The sequence below is a fragment of the Ictidomys tridecemlineatus genome, chromosome 2 (genome assembly GCF_052094955.1).
Source record: "Ictidomys tridecemlineatus isolate mIctTri1 chromosome 2, mIctTri1.hap1, whole genome shotgun sequence".
Taxonomy (NCBI): domain Eukaryota; kingdom Metazoa; phylum Chordata; class Mammalia; order Rodentia; family Sciuridae; genus Ictidomys; species Ictidomys tridecemlineatus.
Genome location: NC_135478.1, coordinates 28,534,105 through 28,553,485, shown reverse-complemented (window position 1 = coordinate 28,553,485; position 19,381 = coordinate 28,534,105). Strand labels below are relative to the sequence as shown.

The 19,381-nt window shown below is 40.1% G+C and overlaps 1 protein-coding gene across 5 annotated transcripts in view; it reads left to right on the top strand.

The window, feature by feature from the left end:
• Window positions 1–18,472, top strand: part of Cnot10 (CCR4-NOT transcription complex subunit 10) — a 71,556-nt gene extending 53,084 nt beyond the window's left edge. For 3 of the 5 annotated variants that reach the window (XM_040289912.2, XM_005317318.5, XM_005317317.4), the window contains 6 exons: window positions 4,494–4,607; window positions 7,089–7,219; window positions 7,963–7,998; window positions 8,311–8,438; window positions 15,453–15,528; window positions 18,037–18,472. In XM_040289912.2, the coding sequence (XP_040145846.1) occupies window positions 4,494–4,607; window positions 7,089–7,219; window positions 7,963–7,998; window positions 8,311–8,438; window positions 15,453–15,528; window positions 18,037–18,191 (640 nt within the window). In that variant the 3' untranslated portion in view covers window positions 18,192–18,472. The remainder of the gene's footprint in view (window positions 1–4,493; window positions 4,608–7,088; window positions 7,220–7,962; window positions 7,999–8,310; window positions 8,439–15,452; window positions 15,529–18,036) is intronic. The other 2 variants (XM_078038227.1, XM_078038226.1) reach the window with 1 other exon arrangement.
• Window positions 18,473–19,381: the final 909 nt, after the last annotated feature.

Below are 19,381 nucleotides of genomic sequence, written 5' to 3'. Positions count from 1 at the left end.
ATGATATTATTAAGTCCTGACCATCTATAAAATGCTAAATTTTGCCTTGCATGCACAGGCCCTGGGTTCAATCCCAGTACCACACACAAAGAAAAACCTAAATTTCTGTGACTTTATATTTTATTTGCTCCATGGGATAGGACTGGGCTTTTTGGGATACTAGATTTATTGAAGATCCTTTTGCTTCTTGGTGCTGGACTGTTGTATTTGGAATGTGTTTGGAAATAAAGTTCTTTTTTACAAAACTATTTCTAGAAAGTAAAATGTTAAATAAGGAACAAAGAAAGCAGAATGTTTATAGAAAACAGGAAGTGAAAAACAAATCAAACATTTAAGGTTTTCTTTTTTGTTTGTTTTCTATTTGTTTTGGTACTGGGGATTGAACCCAAGGGAACTTTACCACTGAGCTACATCCCCAGGCTTCTTCACTCTTATTTTTTTGAGACAGGGTCTCACTAAGTTGCCCAGGCTGGTCTTGAACTTGGGATCTTTCTGCCTCAGCCTCTCAAGTCACTGGGATTACAAGTGTGTGCCACCGCACCTGGCTAGCCAGTTTTTCAAATAATGTTTGCTATGAGATTTTAGTGTAGACTTATTTTCCTCTGACAAATAGTAACTGACTGGATTTTTCTCATTTTAGCTTCTTTTAATAAGGGTTAATATTTCAGATACTTGGGTAGATTCATTTAATTCATAGGATATGCAACTTGACAAATTTTAATGCCCAGTCTTGCATAGCTTGTTGTAATTTGGTACTTAAAGGGGAGAAAAATACCTTTCCTGTCTTTTCTTTCTTTCCCCTCTTCTCTTTTAGCAGTTGGTATATACTGAAGACCTACAGCTAGCTCCTCCAGCATGTAGGGAGAGAATGTGGGGTTTTGTCAGGTCCTCCACAGGGGGGAGAAGCTAGTGTGTCTCTTCCCTTGAGGTATAGTTCTTCCAGTCTGATGAACTGTCAGATCCACTGAGTGGTTGGTAAAGCAGATTGGACAGTGACTCGAGGAAGTGGTGGTTGGGGGGGGGGGTGATATGTTAACCAATAACAATCAAAAGTAAAGTGATTTCTCCATGGCCCTGTAGATAAAACCATGTATATTTCTAATGTTCCCCGTCTGCCGGAATTATTGTTTTCTATGAGGAAAAGGAGCCTGTTTGTGAGAGGGTGCTTAAAAGGTAATTTGGAACGGATTATAAAGGCACAAAGAGCTATCTCAGTGCCAGTGCTGAAAACCAGAGGCTGTTAAAAAGGGGGGGGGGCACCAAGGAAAAAATGCTGGTGTGTGTGTCAGGTAATGAAATTTGCTTAATCTCAGTGGCCCTTGGATAGAATGCCAACCCAAAGTTTTTGTTTTATTGTTATTTTGCACTGGGGATTGAACTCAAGGCTGTAAGCACTTCATCACTGAGTTGTGCTCCAACCCCCGATGTTTTGTATTCACATAATTAGGTATTTTTAAATATAATTATTTTATTCAAATCTTTTATCCTATTATGATTTAATATACTACTTTACAGTAAAAATTAAAGAAAACAGGTTTTTACTTGTGTTCATCATTGTAGTTTGAGTTTACTGGGAAATAGAATTCTGCTGCAGATCTTACATGACTGATTTCTCGACCCAAAGTGGGCTTGACAGTGGACTGGAGCAGTAATAGCCCACCTACTGTCAGGAGAGGCCAGGGCAGACTTTTCCCAGCAAGCCTGCCTGAGGTGGGCCTTGTCCTAGACCCTTAGGACCTAGAGTAGGCAGTCCCCCGGCTGTGGGAGCCAGGAACAGGGCAGGTCCATCAGCAGAGTATTCTGCCAGCAGGAAAGTTTAGGGTCTGGGTACCTGCAGAATATAAGTTAAAAAGTTGAAGCCTATGTTCTTTCGTAAGTATATATGAAGCACCTACTACAGAATGTTGAGAAATGGCTATAAGTCTAATAAACAATGTGTGCTACTGCTTTTAGAGTGCAGTTTTTTTTTTTATTTTGTTTTTTGTCTTGACTCCGCAGAGTCACAGACAAAAATGAATAATTAAACATTGTGACTCTCATTCATATAGGACCTGAGTTGTTCTGTTCTTGAACCTTTTTTTTTTTTTTTTTAAACATATATATACTGGCGATTGAACCCAGAGAGGTGCTTTACTACCAAACTATATCCCCAGCCTTTTTTATTATTTTTTAATTGTTTGGGGGTTTTTTGATTTATTTTGTTGTTTGTTTGGGGTGAGGGACAGGTTTATGGTGAATTACTCAAGCTAACTTCAAACTTGCAGTCCTCCTGCCTCAGCCTCCTGAGTTGCTGGGATTATAGGCTTGCACCTCGGAACCAGGCTGCATTGCCATTTTAAAATAACTACAAATATGCCAAAAAGAGAAATTAAAGTCACCTAATCTTGCCATGCAGACCTAACCACTGGTGTGCTTCTGAAGATAGCAGATAACTAATTATCCAATGCCTTCCTCCTCTGTTCCCTTGAGTCCTTCATCATGGAGAGCCCCACTCCACCCCCCAAGCTTGCATTGACTCCAGCTTTTGGAGATGCTAGGATATCAGACAATATTTCATGAGGAAAATCCCTTTCGAAGTGGCTGCTCTTACCTGCTTTCCAATTACTCTTCTCTGAACAGGGTTCAGATTTAATATTAGATACTTAATATCGAAATATAAAAAACTGTAGTATTTGGGTTATGTTTTATTTTCTTCTTTTGCAAAAGGACTGGATAGAATGTGTATTATACACACACCTAGAATTTAGAAAAGTCATAATATAATCAAGAATAATTCATTTTTAGAACAATTTTGTGGTAGGACTAGAAAAGCAGTGGATTGGGAGTCTACAGTGTTGAATGATAGTACCTGACTAATCACACATGCCATGCTAGAGAATATAATACTACTTAGATTTCAATGTTCCTACACTGATAAAACCACACTAGACAGTCTTTCAACTGGACTATAGTAGCCTAAGGCAATAAACCTTAATTTCCTTATGCCTTTTCCATGATCAGTTCAGTTTTCTGTATTGAGGAACTATTTCCTTTAGTGGATAATTTTCTAAGATTCTAGCAGCCAGGCATGAGCAAGTGAAGAGTAAACACCTGACTCCTTATGAATTTACCCAGTTCTGTTTCTTCACCAAAAGGGAGAAGGACTTCAGGGCACTAGAAAACTGTGATGATATGACCTTAGACTGAAATTATATGAATGTACTTTAATGATAAGATATATATTGTAATTTGTAAATGTGACTCAAAACCCTTCCTCTGAGTCTGATCATTTGTGATTGGCTATTCAGATCTCATTTCTATTTGACAAGGGTTTATTTAAGATTGATTTGTGAAACAGTTGTTTAACATTCAGGTGATCTATTAGTGTCAAATCTTTAGCTAGACCTGTTTTAAATGAGCTGTTCATTAAGTAGAAAACCAAGCAAATTCAGATTCCTACCCCAACTTAGCAAAACCAGTGTAATTAAAATTTTATCTTCATATATGTTTATTTAATCTGGGTTTAAGTGATTATCCCCCTCCCATGGTGCTGGAGATTATACTCAGGGCCTTGTGCATGCAAGGCAAAACCTGTACCAACTGAGCTACATTCCCAATCCCCATATAAGTGACATTTTTAAAGTTACTCTTGATAATACTATTTCTTAGAAGACTACAGGGGCTGGGGATGTGGCTCAAGCGGTAGCGCGCTCGCCTGGCATGCGTGCGGCCCGGGTTCGATTCTCAGCACTACATACAAAACAAAGATGTTGTGCCCGCCGATAACTAAAAACTAAATATTAAAAAATTCTCTCTCTCTCTCTCTCTCTCTCTCTCTCTCTCTCTCTCTCTCTCTCTCTCTCCTCAGCACTACATACAAAACAAAGATGTTGTGCCCGCCGATAACTAAAAACTAAATATTAAAAAATTCTCTCTCTCTCTCTCTCTCTCTCTCTCTCTCTCTCTCTCTCTCTCTCACACACACACACACACACACACACACACACACACACATACTCTCTCTCTCTCTTTAAAAAAAAAAAAAGACTACAGGGCTGGGGTTGTATTTCAGGCTTGCCAAGCATGTGTGAAGCAATGGGTTTAATCCTTAGCACCATATAAAAATAAATAAATAAAATAAAGATATTGTGTCCATTTACAACTAAATGTGTGTGTATATACATATATGATACGAACTACAGACTTTAATAGGTTCAGAGAAGAACTAATACTGCACACTAAACTAAGAGAATTCTTTACTAACTATTTGGTTATATTTAGGGGATGGGGGTCAGTTGGCTGGAAGCTAAAGATGATAGTTACATAGTGATCAAACTGCTTTAGATGGTAGCTTTATCCATCATTCCAATTCTTACTGTTAGTGTCGTGGCCTTCTCTCTTCTTTTCCGGTGGCCAGCTTGTTACAGCCGTAATTGGCGCCTTGTTTCCTATTGAGCAAATACAACCATTGTCTGTTTTTTTAACTCAGATTTTGTCCCTTTTCTGTGTTCTAGGTGCTCCATACTTGCTTGCAGTGCTTATGTGGCTCTGGCTTTGGGTGATAACCTTATGGCTCTGAATCACGCAGATAAACTTCTTCAGCAGCCTAAACTGTCAGGATCTCTTAAGTAAGTATGACTCACTCTACATGTTCCTGGTTTGTTTTATTTCAAGGTTTCTGGTTAGTTCCTGGTACATATTATCTTTTTTACTCCTCCAGTAGAATATGTATTTGTGGAGAAAATAATGGCTTATAATTTTTCTTATAAATATTTTTTTAACCTAGTGCACTTCAAGGATCAGTGGAAATGGCATTTATTGTGCTGAACATTAAAAAACCCAAACTCAGGACTGTCTGCTGGTAGGGCTGATAGGAACACTTTAGGCCCCCAAAATACAGCAAGTACTCAGAGAAAAGACCCACAAAAAAATTTTTTTTGAACCATCACAGTGGTGTACACCTGTAATCCCAGCAATTGGGAGGCTGAGGTAGGAGATTTGCAACTTCAAGGCCAGCCTCAGCAATTTAGTAAGGCCCTAAACAATTTAATAAGACCCTGTCTCAAAATAAAATACAATTGCTGGGTGTGATGGAGCACTCCTGTAATCCCAGCAGCTTGGGAGGCTGAAGCAGGAGGATTGCAAGTGGGGATCAGCCTGGGCAACTTAAAGAGATCCTGTCGTTTGTTTCTGATTTTGTTTTGGTACTGGGGATTGAATTCAGGGGCACTTTACCACTGAGCTACTCCCATAACCCTTTTTTTTTTAAAAAAAAACTTTGAGTCAGGGTCTCACTAAGTTGCCGAAACTGGCCTCAAATTTGGAATTCTCCTGCCTGAGCTTCTGGAGTCACTGGGATTACAGGCAAGTGCCACCACAACCCACTAGGGAGACCAAATCTCAAAATTTAAGAAAAAATAGTGGGTAGACAGGGATGAATGTGGTGGCACATGCCTGTGATCCCAGCATCTTGGGAGGCTGAGGCAGGAGAATCACAAGTTCAAAGCCAGTCTGAACAACCTAGCAAGGCCTTTAAGCAAATTAGTGAGACCCTGTCTAAAAGTATAAAGGTGATATAGCTCAGTTGGTAAAGTGCTTACCTCACATGCACAAGACCCTGGGTTCAATCTGCAGCACCACAAAAAAAAGTGGGGGTGGGTAATGGGAATACGGCTTAGTGGTTAAGCACCCCTGGGTTCAATCCCCAGTATCCAAATAAAGGGGTAGTAAGGACTGGATATGTAACTCAGTGATAAAGTGACTCTGGGTTCAATCTCCAGGACCAAGGAAACTGTAAAAGCTTAGTTTATTTTGTTCTGATCTCAAGTAGAAAAAGTCATTAAAATTTTGAGCAGGGGCGCTGGGGATGTGGCTCAAGCGGTAGCGCGCTTGCCTGGCATGCTGGCGGCGCTGGGTTTGATCCTCAGCACCACATACAAATAAAGATGTTGTGTCCGCCGAAAACTAAAAAATAAATATAAAAAAAATTTCTCTCTCTCTCTCTCTCTCTCTCTCTCTCTCTCTCTCTCTCTTTAAAAAAAAGGAATTTTTTTTTTGAGCAGGGGCTGCAAGTGTCACTAAGTGGAAGAGCATGTTCTTAGCATGTACAAGGCCTGGGTTTGACCCCTGCATGCACACGCACGCAGACACAAATTTTTTTGAATTGCAGTATGATATATCTAAGACTATTTGAAATCAGTCAGGTGATAATGGGGGAAATGGCTCAGAATAAGAGACTGGAAGAAGCAGACTGTTATTAGCCAGGCAGATGTGCGTCTGATATCACATCAGGGGGCATAAAATAAGTGGCTTGGAAAGCAGAAAATCTTGGATTAGAAGTAAAGTCTGATCTGGCACCGTGGTGCTTTCTGAGTCTTCCAGCAGCAGAGACTGAAGGAATCTGAGTTTGAGACAGGGTCTTGCTAATTTCCATAAATTGCTGAGGCTGACTTTGAACTCATAATCCTCCTGTCTCAGTCTCCTGAGTTGCTGTGATTACCACACCTGGCAAAAATCGGATTCTGATTCTCCACACAGTAGGCATTCGGTTTTGAATCTCTTTTGTTAGAACTTTATTACCGGGCTGGGGATGTGGCTCAAGCGGTAGCGCGCTCGCCTGGCATGCCTGCGGCCCGGGTTCGATCCTCAGCACCACATACCAACAAAGATGTTGTGTCAGCCGAGAACTAAAAAATAAATATTAAAAATTCTCTCTCTCTCTCTCTCCTCTCTCACTCTCTTTTTTTTTAAAAAAAAAAAAAAAAAAAAGAACTTTATTACCTTTTGTGTTAATATTCTCTTTAAAAAAAAAAAAGAATAGCACAAATTTGCCAGCTTGAATTGCATTTTTAATTGCTGTGTATGTGCTTTGTTCCATTTGACTAACATAAAAATTATTATATATTTAAGGTGTTTTTTAAAGAGAAAATTTAACCCTCAGTTATTCCATTTTTCCTAAATAGAGATTTTAATTCAAGGATATAAAATATTTGAAATATATACCCACTGTAATGTAATATAATACACCTGGTAGTATTACCCATTGGACATTTTTGTGATGACCTACTTTTCAGTTTGGAATACGTTTGTTGTTTTTTTTTTCATTTTAGGTTCTTAGGCCATTTATATGCTGCAGAAGCCCTCATCTCTCTCGACAGAATATCCGATGCTATTACTCACTTGAACCCAGAGAATGTCACTGATGTCTCCTTAGGAATCTCTTCAAATGAGCAGGACCAAGGTTAATGAGGACACATTTGATCAGAATTGGTCACTGTTTCTACTTCCTTTCTGTCATAATTCAGGATGTGTAGAAACATAAGGTCATGGTTTTAAAGGAAAGAAATATCAGGATGGCTTTCCACATCTTGGGTTGTACTTACTCTGTAATATTTGTTAAGTAACCCTTTTGATCATTTAGTCTAAATTCTTACTTTTGAAAGACTGATGTTAGGAGGATTTTTTCTCCTCCTTTCTTTTTATAAAGAAATGAGGTCCTCCTTCCTTTCCTTTCCTTCCCTTTCTTTCAAGAAATGAGATCTCATTACATTGCTCACACTGGTCTTAAACCAAGACACTAGGGATCCTCCTGTCTCAGCATCCTGAGTAGCTGGAACTAAAGGGTCATGCCACCATACCCCAACTTAGAGAATTCATTTGGATTTGATTTTGAATTGTATATTTTTTACTTTCCACAGATCCCCAATCCAAGAGGGAATAAAAATATATTTAAAAGTTAATTTTAAATCATGGTTAAGTTTTTGAGGAAGTGAAATTATGTGGTATTCCTTTACTTGAATTTAGCTCTCAGTATTGGTGTATTTTAGATAGTAGCATTCTCACATCTTTCAATAGAACCTCCAATACATTAAAAGTAAATATTGTTACTAATTATATTAGGTTTCTGCTTTATAAGGAAACTTAGATTTTTAGAAAATATGCTCTGTTGCCCTGTCCCTCAGATTTATTTTCATGTCTTTGTAGGATCAGACAAGGGTGAAAATGAAGCAATGGAATCCTGTAAGTAAGGAGTTTTTAAGGCTGGGGGTATGACCCAGTGGTAGAGCACTTGCCCAACATGCATGAGGCCCTGGGTTCAGTTCCTAGCACTCCCCAAAAAAAAAAAAAAAAAGAAAAGAAAGAAAGAAAAGAAAAAGCTTTGTAAATATTTAAATGGCCTGGCCTGCATCCCCAAGTTTTAGACCCTAAATCTTCTATGTCCTTCATTTGTCTGCCTGAGAGGTCGTGCTGTGCCTCATTGTGAGTGGCTCCTCAAGGGCTATTCCCTCACCGTTGCAAAGACTGTTCACCCTGTTTGTGCTTTTTCCACAGCTGGGAAGCGGGCCCCTCAGTGCTACCCCAGTTCTGTCAACTCTGCCAGGACGGTGATGCTATTCAATCTTGGCAGTGCATACTGCCTGAGGAGCGAGTATGACAAAGCCCGAAAATGTCTGCACCAGGTAAAGCCACAGTGGGTAGAGCTGAAACTTCCTGTAAAGCAGCCAGCAAATGGTTTGAGAGTTATGGTTTGGTTTTTGTTTGAGGCTTTTGGTCAGTTTATTGAATTGGAATGTTACTTTTCAAGTTTGAAAATATTCTTGAAAGGTAAATAGCTGATCAGTATTGCAAATGAACTACACACTTAATGTAGAGTGTTTACCGATGATTTATTTTTCTTTGTGGGGGAATACCAAGAATTGAACCTAGGGGCACTTAAGCTGTGAGCCACATCCACAGCCATTTTTATATTTTATTCTGAGACAGGGTCTTGCTCAGTTGCTGAGGGCCTCACTAAGTTGCTGAGGCTGGCTTAAATTCATGATCCTGCCTCATCCTCCCCAGGCCACTGGGATTAGAGGTATGGACCACTGAGCCCAGCCTGATGATTTTTTTTTTTTTTATAATTAAATTTTCAAAAGATTGAAAACCAGTCGGGCATGGTGTCTCATTCCTGTAATCCCAGCAGCGTGGGAGGCTGAGATAGGAGAATTGAGTTCAAAGCCAGCCTCAGCCACTACAAGATACTTAGCAACTCAGTGAGACCCTGTCTCTAAATAAACTACAAAATACAGCTGGGGATGTGGCTCGATTGAAAACCACTTAAATAGGAGACCACTTAAATAATAGTGCATCTACACAGTTGAGTACAGTGTAGTTTTAAACTCCGTTTACTAGTGTGTAAAGATACCCAAAACATAACTGAGTGAAGAGAGCGAGGTATAAACCATTTTCTGCATGGTACTGTGTATGTATGAAAGATCTCTGATTGGATACACTAGTAGCTGCAGCATTAGTTATAGAGGCAGCAGGAGTAGAGTACTACTACTGGGATACTTTTTGCTATATTCTCTTAAGCATTTTAATTTTGAATTGTGTAAATCTTTATTCAGAAAGGTAATTTAATACACTCTAAGTCAAGTTTCAGAAAGCCAGTAATAGAGACACACTAAAATAAGTTGACACATTACAATAAGTTGCTGGCAATATGTAACTAATATGTTTGATATTATCTAGGAGTTGAGTTTATGAGTTAAACTTGTAACAGTAAGCCTATAAGTATAAAAAAATCTCCTTTTCTGGATTAAGTTGTTACACCTCAGTGATGTTAGAAGAATAAAAGCCTTTCTATATCAGGCACAGTGGAGCACACCTGAATTTGAATGATGCAGTGGTGCATGATTAGGCCTCAAAGATTATTCCGATTGGACCTGTATAGGCATCTACCCATAATTGGAAAAATTCATGGGTGTAAACTATACCTGTAGTAATGAACTGAGATTACCATTGATTTCACAGAATTTGAAAGATATACGCCCTCAAAGGACATTGAAACAGCAGATATCTATTGAATACATAAGTCTCTGTTAAGCCATGATAATAAGACTTATTAGGCTATATCTTCTCTTTTTTTGAGGGGTTGGGGGATATTGGGGATTGAACCCAGGAGCACTGAATCACATTTCCATCCCTTTTTTATTTTTATTTTGAGACAAGGTCTCATTGAGTTGCTGAGATTGACTTTGAACTTGCAATTCTCCTGCCTCAGACTTCCAAGTTGCTGGGATTACAGGCATGTGCCACTGCACCAGGCTTAGATGATACAGAATATAAGACTTCTATTATAGAAAGTTTGTGCCAAATGGTACGTTCACCAGAAGCACATGAGAACACATTCCTACATGTTTGCTTGTATAACTGAAATCAAAGTTAAACCTATTCTAAGGAGATTTTGATGGCTTCCAAAATCTTACCTATTCAGATTACCTTGATGCACTTAAAAGTGATAATGCTTTACCATGGAAAAACTATAAAATAATTATAAGTGATATTTAGTCAACTTAGTGGCATTTAGTGAGCATTTCGTTTTTGGTACTGGGGATTGAATTCAGGAATGCTGTACCACTGAACTACATCCCTAGTGTTTTTTTGTATCTTGAGGCAGGATTTCACCAAGTTGCTGAGGCTGGCCTTGAACTTGTGACCTTCCTTGCCTCAGCCTCCAGAGTTCCTGGGATTTCAGGTTTGTGCCACCATGCCCAATATCTAGTGAGCATTTCTCATCCAAAATCACAAAAGTTAAGTGACACACTATCCAGGGAAACATGTTTGATATTATCTAGGAGTTGAGTTTATGAGTTAAATTGGTAAAAGTAAAAGATCTCACCATTCTCAGTGGCAAGATATTTAACAGCCCTGTTAAAAGTGCCCCTGGAACTTAGGATAGACTATATGCCTAGCATGCACAAGGCCATGGTTTTGACACCCAGTGCCACAAAAAATTAAAAATAATTTAAGAAAATGAAAGTGCCCCTGTACCCCAATTACAGCAAACAGGGCTTTTGATCTAAAGTTGTAGTGTGTGCAGTCTCACTCAGGTTCTCATACAGCAGGTGGCCACGGCTGCTGACAATTGCTGAGAGAGACAGATGGGGTCAGGCCTGGTTCGGGGTCTGAAGGGGTTTTGTTTTGGTCCCTTGGTTTTTAGGTTAATCCAATGACTGGACCTCTGTTAATTGGGAGGCCCACCCTGCCTAGGAGAGCAAAACAATGACGTTAGGAGTTGCAAAGGCCTCCAAGTAGATGTTTCCAAGGTAGCCTGCCCACTACTAACCATTCTGAACTGCCAGTAGGCAAAGTGCCATTAAATCTCATAATGTTGTAGCCTTGAATCTTTGTATTTTATGAAAAATTGCAAACTGTGGTTAATGCAAAGAATAGTAAACATCCTGTGTTTACTAGCCACTTGGGGGAAGAGATTTTAATATCCACAAAAATGGTGGCCATGTTCTTGCTTATATAAAGGTAAGCCTAGGCTCAGTGGTAGAGTATAAAAAAATCTCCTTTTCTGCATTAAGTTGTTACACCTCAGTGATGTTACAGGAATAAAAGCCTTTCTATATCAGGCACAGTGGGGGCACACCTGTAATCCCAGCAACTCAGGAAGCTGAGATAGGAAGATTGCAAGTTTAAGGATAGCCTCAGCAATCTAGTGAGGCCCTAAGCAACATAGCAAGACCCTATCTCAAAATAAAAAGGGCTGGAGATGTGACTCAGTAGTGAAGTGCCCCTGGGTTGAATCCCTAGTATAAGTAGAATGAATGCATACAGGCTGGGGGTATAGCTCAGTGGTAGAGCACCCATGGGTTCAATCCCTAGTACCCCCTCAAAGGGCTCCCCATCCTATTAATGAGAAACTTAAGGTTATGGCCTGCTTATATGAGGCTCCCTACTAGTCTGGGATTTCTCTTAGTATGCCAGAAACTGACCACCCAGTGCAAGTTTCTGGTTTTCCCACACAATCCTGCATTCAAGCCTCATCCTTCAATGCCATTTACCATAGCATGGTGATGCACACCTATAATCCCACTACTCTGAAACCTAAGGCAGATGGATCACAAATTCCAGGCCAGCTTCAGCAATTTAGCAAGATCTTGTCTCAGAAACTAATGGGAGGGCTGGGGCTGTAGCTCAGTGGTAGAGCATTGCCTCACATGTGTGAGGCACTGAGTTTGATCCTCAACACCACATAAAAATAAAGATATTGTATGTTCATCTACAACTAAAAAAAAATATTTAAAAAAAACAGTAATGAGAATGTAGCTCAGTGGTCAGGTGCCCCTAGGTTCAGGTCCCAGTACTGCAGTAAATAAATACCATTGCCCCCCATTTTCTGGATATCAAATACCTGCCTCCAAGCACTAAGACAGGTCTCTCTTACTCCCAGATCTCCTTATTCAAAAGAACATATTCTGCGTCTGAGAGTGCATCTCGGTGGTAAAATGCTTGCCTTGCGTACACAAGAGACCCTGGATTTTATCCCAGCACCACACACACACAAAAAAAAATTATTTAATTTAAAAAACACCTTTCTCCAAGGGCTGGGGAGCTGGGGATGTAATTCAGAGGTAGAGTGCTTGCTTATAATATGTGTGGAGGCCCTGAGTTCAATACCCAGCACTGGAAAAAAAAATCTTTCTAGGTGAGTATAGTAGCACACACCTGTAATCCCCCATGATTCTGGAGGCTGAAGCAAAAGGATCTCAAGTTTGAGGCCAGCCTTGGCCACTTAGCAAGACCCTATCAAATAAAATAAAAAGGGCCAGAGATGGATGTGGCTCAGTGATAGAGTACCCCTGCTCCAATACAAAAAAAAAAAAAAACTTTCTCTCCATTTTCACTGCACATTTCACTTAGTCTCTCTTCCTATCGTTAGGTAAATTTGTTATTACTTCCATGCATTATTGTCACAGGAAGCCCTTGTCTTGTCCCACATTTACCTCTGTTCAGTAAATATTTGTAGAATTACCTTCTCCAATTAGGTTAAGGGAAGAAGCAGAATACTCTGGAAGCAGTAAGCAGCTGACACTAGATGGGGAAATATAAGTTGATAAGGGGCTGGGGATGTGGCTCAAGCGGTAGCGCGCTCGCCTGGCATGCGTGCGGCCCCGGTTCGATCCTCAGCACCACATACCAACAAAGATGTTGTGTCCGCCAATAACTAAAAGAAATAAATATTTAAAAAAAAAAAAAAAAAAAAAAAAAAAAAAGTTGATAAGATAAGGGAAAGGCTGCGGCCCAAAGAGACCCAGACTGAGTAATGGAATCTATAATGTTAACACCTCTGACCATAGCAACCCAGGCTTTCCTTCCTGAGTGCTGGATCAGAGAAAAACTGCTGGCTGATGCTGTGTCAGATCTAAGGACAGCATGTTGCCTAAACCAATAAATTATTTTATTTGACTGATTTCTATGAGGTTTCACTCCTTAAAAATGAAGACATCACCTGGTATAGTAATGCATGCCTCTAATCCCTGTGACTCAGGAGGCTGAGGCAAGAGGATGGCAAGTTCCAGGCCAGCTTCAGTACCCTTTTTTTTTTTTTTTTTTTAATTTATTTTTTAGTTGTAGTTAGACACAATACCTCTATTTTGTTTGTTTTTATGTGATGCTGAGGATCAAACCCAGGGCCTCTCATGTGCTAGGCAAGCGAGCTCTATTTTTTTTTTTTTTTTTTTTTTTTTTTTTGGTACCAAGGATTGAATTCATGGGCACTTGACCACATCCCCAGCCCTATTTTGTATTTTATTTAGAGACAGGGTCTTACTGAGTTGCTTATTAGGACCTCACTGTTGCTGAGGTTGTCTTTTCTCCTGCCTCACCCTCCTAAGCCACTAGGATTACAAGCATGCACCACCACACCTGGCTCAGCTTCAGCATCTTAGCAAGATCCTCCTATCTCAAAAAAATAAAAAGGGCCAGGCACGGTGACACATACCTGTAATCCCAGCAGTTTGGGAGGCTGAGACAGGAGGAGTGAGGGTTAAAAGTCACCCGCAGCAGTAGGGAGGCACTAAGCCACTCAGTGGACCCTGTCTCTAAATTTAAAATACAAAACAGGGCTGGGGATCTGGCTTAGTGGTTGAGTGCTCCTGAGTTCAATCCCTGGTAACAAAAAATAAAATAAAAAGGACTCATGGGGTTAGGATTGTGGCTCAGTGGTAGAGTACTTGCCTAGCATATGTGAGGCACTGAGTTCGATTCTTGGCCCCACATAAAAAATAAATTAATTAAATAAAGGCATTGTGCTTATCTATAAAAAATTTTTTTAAAAAAATAAATAAAGGGGCTGGGATTGTGGCTCAACGGTAGAGCACTCGCCTAGCAAGGGTGAGACCCGGCTTCGATCCTCAGCACCACATAAAAATAAAAGCATTGTGGTGTGTCCATCTATACTTAAAAAATAAATAAATAAAATGAATAAATAAATAAATAAAAAGGACTCAGCAGGATCTAGCTCAGTGGTAAAAGGAACTGACCTCCAGGATTTTTTTTTTCGGGGGGGGGGTTGTCAAACAGGCTAAATGAGACATTTTTTGTGTATTATCAACTGTTTAAGTTTGAACTCTTGACATTGGCAACATGTAAATACAGCTGTATCTGTGGTGTGGAGCAGCCAGCGGACCTTGAGTCTGTGATTAAAGTTTAGAGTCAGGGGTGTTCCTGGTAGCCAAGATTAAGAACCTCAACCTGATAAAATCTAAGTAGGAAGAAAAATTTCCCCTATTATAAAATGATGTCCGGGTATGCTGGCATATGCTTGTAATCCCAGCTACTTGGGAGGCTGAGGCAGGAGCATCCCAAGTTTGAAATCAGACTCAACAATTTACTGAGGCACTAAGGAACTTAGCAAGACCCTGTGTCAAAATAAAAGATGAAAAAGGCCAGGGAATGTGGCTTAGTGGCAATGCACCCCTGGATTCAATCATCAGTACAAAAAAAAAAAAATACCTTCACTATAGAATTGCAAGTCATGCTGCCTAAACAATTTAGCAACACCCTGTCTCAAAATAAAAAGGGCTGGGGGCTGGGGATGTGGCTCAAGCGGTAGCGCGCTCACCTGGCATGCGTGCGGCCCGGGTTCGATCCTCAGCACCACATACCAACAAAGATGTTGTGTCCGCCGAGAACTAAAAAATAAATATTAAAAATTCTCTCTCTCTCTCTCTCTCTCTCTCTCTCTCTCTCCTCACTCTCTCTTTAAAAAAATAAATAAATAAATAAATAATGGCAATCATAACTTATTTTTAAAAAATAAATAAATAAATAAAAATAAAAAGGGCTGGGATGTACTTCAGTAGTAAAAACATCCCTATGGGGCTGGAGATGTGGCTCAAGCGGTAGTGCGCCTGCCTGGCATGCGTGCGGCCTGGGTTCGATCCTCAGCACCACATACAAAAAACAAAGATGTTGTGTCCATCGAAAAATAAGTAAATAAAAATATTTTAAAAAAAAAAACAAACAAAAAAAAACATCCCTATGTCAATCCCTGGTCACTCCGCCCCCAAAAAATAATGAACTGCAGTGGATTGTACAGGAGAATTTTATCTAAAAATTACTTTTTTGTTGTTTTTGTTGCTTGGAGTTTGTATCTTGAGCTGTTGGTTTTTATGTGTGTCTTTCTGTTTTGAACAAAGGCAGCTTCAATGATCCATCCAAAAGAAGTGCCCCCTGAGGCCATCTTGTTGGCAGTCTATCTTGAACTGCAGAATGGTGAGTATTTCTCTCAAGTTAAGACTATATCCCTTCAAAAAGTCCAAGATCATTTCCGTCTGCTTTTTCTCTTAAAAATCAAAACTTTGAGCTGAGTGTGGTGGTGCACACCTGTAATCCCATCGGTTTGGGAGGTTGAGGCAGGAGAATCCTGAGTTCAGAGCCAGCCTCATCAAAAGTGAAATGGTGAGCAACTCAATGAAACCCTGTCTCTAAATAAAATATAAAATAGGATTTAGAATGTGGAACAGTGGTCGAATGTCCCTGAATTTAATCCCTAGTACATACATACATACATACAACTTTGGGCTGGGTGTGGTGGTGCATACCTGTAAACCCAGTGATTCAGGAAACTGAAGCATGAACATCGCAACTTCAAAACTAGCCCCAGCAACTAAGTGAGATCCTGTCTCAAAAAAAAAAAAAAAAAAGAGCTGGGGATTGTAGCTGAGTGTTTAACCTCTGGGCTCAGAACCCGGTACAAAAAATAATAATAACTTTGTCCCTAATGGTGCCTGTCTGTAATACAAGGGACCAAGGGGTCTGAGGCAGTAGAATGGCAAGTTCAAGGTCACCCTCTGCAGTTTAATGAATGAGACCTTGTCTCAAAATTATAAGGACTGGGCATATAGCTCAGTTCTAGTACAGTTCTCCCTGGGTTCAATCCCTAATTGGGAGGATTGGGGGGACTAAAACTATACCTTCTTTGAAGATATTGCCTATCAAATTCTTCCAAATGAAAATGTCATAGTTAAGGAATTGTGGTATCTTAAATCCTTTTATCTGTGAAAATACAGAATTGATTGAAGATATAGCTCAGCAACAGAACACTTACATAACATGCAAGTCCTGAGTGCTGGGAGGGGAAAAATCCTGGGGACCTTTTTTAAAAATCCTATTGCCAGGGCTGGGGTTGTGGCTCAGAGTTAGAGCACTCGCCCAAGCCTAGTATGTGTGAGGCACTGGGATCGATCCTCAGCACCAACCACTTAAAAAAAAAAACAAAGATATTGTGTCCACCTATAACTCTAAAAACTAAATATTTTTAAAAAATCCTATTGCTAGGCCAGGTGTGGTAATACACACCTCTAATCCCATTAATTTGGGAGGCTGAGGCAGGGGGATTAAAGTTTAAGGCTTAACTGAGAGATTTTTTTTTTTTTTTTTTTTTAATGATACTCAGGGGCACTAAGCCACATCCAGCCCTTTTTATTTTTTATTTTTATTTTTTTGGTACCAGGGATTGAATTCAGGGCATTTAACCACTGAGACACATCCTCTAGTCCTTTATATTTTTTATTTTGAGACAGGGTCTCACTAAATTGCTTAAGGCCTTGCTAAATGGCTGAGGCTGGGTTTGAATTTGGGGATCCTCCTGCATCAGCCTCCTGAGCCTCTGGGATTATAAGCATTTGCCACCACACTTGGCCGGACTGGGCAATTTAGCAAGACCCTGTCTCAAAATAAAAAATAAAATTAAGAGTCAGGCAAAACGGTAGAGAATGTGCCCAAGACATATAACTTAAATCAGAATTTTTTCTTTTGGGGCAGTTAGGATTAAACTCAGGGGCACTTTACCACTAACCTACATCCCCAACCCTTTTTATTTTTTTATTTTGAAACAAGGTCTTACTATGTTGTACAGGGCCTTGCTAAATTGCTGGGGCTATCCTCAAATTTTAGAATCCTTCTGACTCAGCCTCCAGAGTAGCTGGGATTACAGGCTTCTTAAATCATTTCTGGAGATGGAAACTAATGTGGTGGTTTATGCCTGTAGTCATAGCTACTTGGGAGGCTGAAGCAAAAGAATGACAAGTTCAAAGCCTTAGCAACTTAGTGAGACTCTGTCTTAAAATAAAAAGTAGTTAGGTGTAGTAGTACCCACCTGTAATCCCACCAGCTTGGGAGGCTAAGGCAGAAGGATCTCAAGTTTAAAGATAGCCTCAGCAGTGGTGAGGTGCTAAGGAATTTAATGAGACCCTATCTAAATAAAATAGGTCTGGAGATGTGGCTCAGTGGTCAAGTGCCCCTGAATTCAATCCCTGGTACCAAAATAAATAAGTAAAGAGGACTGAGGATAGGGGCTGGGGATGTGGCTCAAGCGGTAGAGCACTCTCCTGGCATGCATGCGGCCCGGGTTCGATCCTCAGCACCACATACAAAGATGTTGTGTCTGCCGAAAACTAAAAAATAAATATTAAAATTTTCTCTCTCTCTCTTAAAAAAAAAGAGTTTTAAAAAAAAAAAAAGAGGACTGAGGATATAGCTCAGTGCTGGAGCATCCTTGCGTTCAATCCCCATTACCACAAAAAAATATATATAAATTGTGAAAAAAAAACATTTTTTTCTATGGATGAAATGGGATGTGTGATTCCAGTGTCCAGCCAAAGCTGCAGACTGTGGCACTTCTAGATCATCTTTTACCTCCCTTGTGGGATTCTGATGACCTGCTTTGTGAGAAGTGGGTATCCTGTTGTATTTGTGTTTTAACAGAAAGTGTTTTTATAGGTAATACCCAGCTGGCCTTACAGATCATCAAAAGAAATCAGCTGCTTCCTACAGTGAAAACACACTCTGAAATGAGAAAGAAGCCAGTGTTTCAGCCTGTCCACCCAATTCAGCCCATCCAAATGCCAGCTTTCACCACTGTGCAGAGAAAGTGATATTTTGCTTTTGGGAAACTGTTACCTGAGACCCAGGGGAGCATTTATGGCCTTTTTAGTTGTATCACAACAAAATGAAAGATGGCGACGGGTGCTAGTTTTGAAGATACAGTTTTGAGACCATTCTACCCTTAACTTTTTTGCCATACGCTCACTTAAAATTAAGGATTCACAAACTAATTTTCAGCCGTTTTCTTCTAACCCCTGCCAGACTATTGATTTTGAACCATTATATGATGTATCTGTGTCACAGGCAATTAAAAAACATGGTCTTATCAGAATGTTCTTGGTAGTCTTTCTTCCAACTGTTTTTAACATCTGAGGTGTTTAGTATTGAAGTTTAAAAAATTAGAGAGCCAAAGGTGGTGGCATACACCTGTACTGCCAGACAACTCAGAAGCTGGCATCAGGAAGATTGAAAGTTCAAGACCAAGCAGCCCCATTAACCCTTTCTTAAAATAAAAAATAAAAGAGGCTCAGTGGTTAAGCACCCTTAGGTTCAGTCCTCAGTACAAAAAAATAAAGACTATTGACAGAAGAACATGAAAACTGGCACACATTGCTACTTGGGAGGCCGAGACAGGAGGTTTGCAAGTTCCAGGGCAATTTGGTGAGACCCTGGACTAGAGGTATAGCTGAGTGGTAGAGTACTTGCTTAGCTTGTGTGAGACTGTTCATTTCCCACTATGGGGTGGGGTGCAGGAAAAGAACAACAACAACATTGATCAGGACTGGTATAATTGAGTTAGGAAGAGAGGACTGATCTGTTAGGAACCATTTATTAAAAATCACAACCAGGCACAGTGACACTCAGGAGGCTAAGTCAGGAGCATCACAGATCATAGATTTGAGGCCAGTCTTGGCAATTTAGCAAGACCCTGTGTCTAATTTTAAAAAAGAAAGAAAAGCAGGTGGCCTAGCTTCTTTAGGCTTCTTGAAGTCCTCTGCCTATGAGATGAAGGTAGGAGGACTTTGCTGTGGTTTGAATATGGAGAGTGTACCCCTCACTCCCGCCCCAAGGTCTGCATGTCAAAGGCTTGGCCCCCAGGGTGACACTATTGGTACACCTCCTTTAGGAGATAGGGTATTATGGGAGGTCCTTAGTCACTAGGAGGAGGGGTGCCCTTAAAGGTAATTGTGAGACTCCACTGGTCCTCAGTCTGTCCCTACTTTTTAGCTTGCTCATGAGA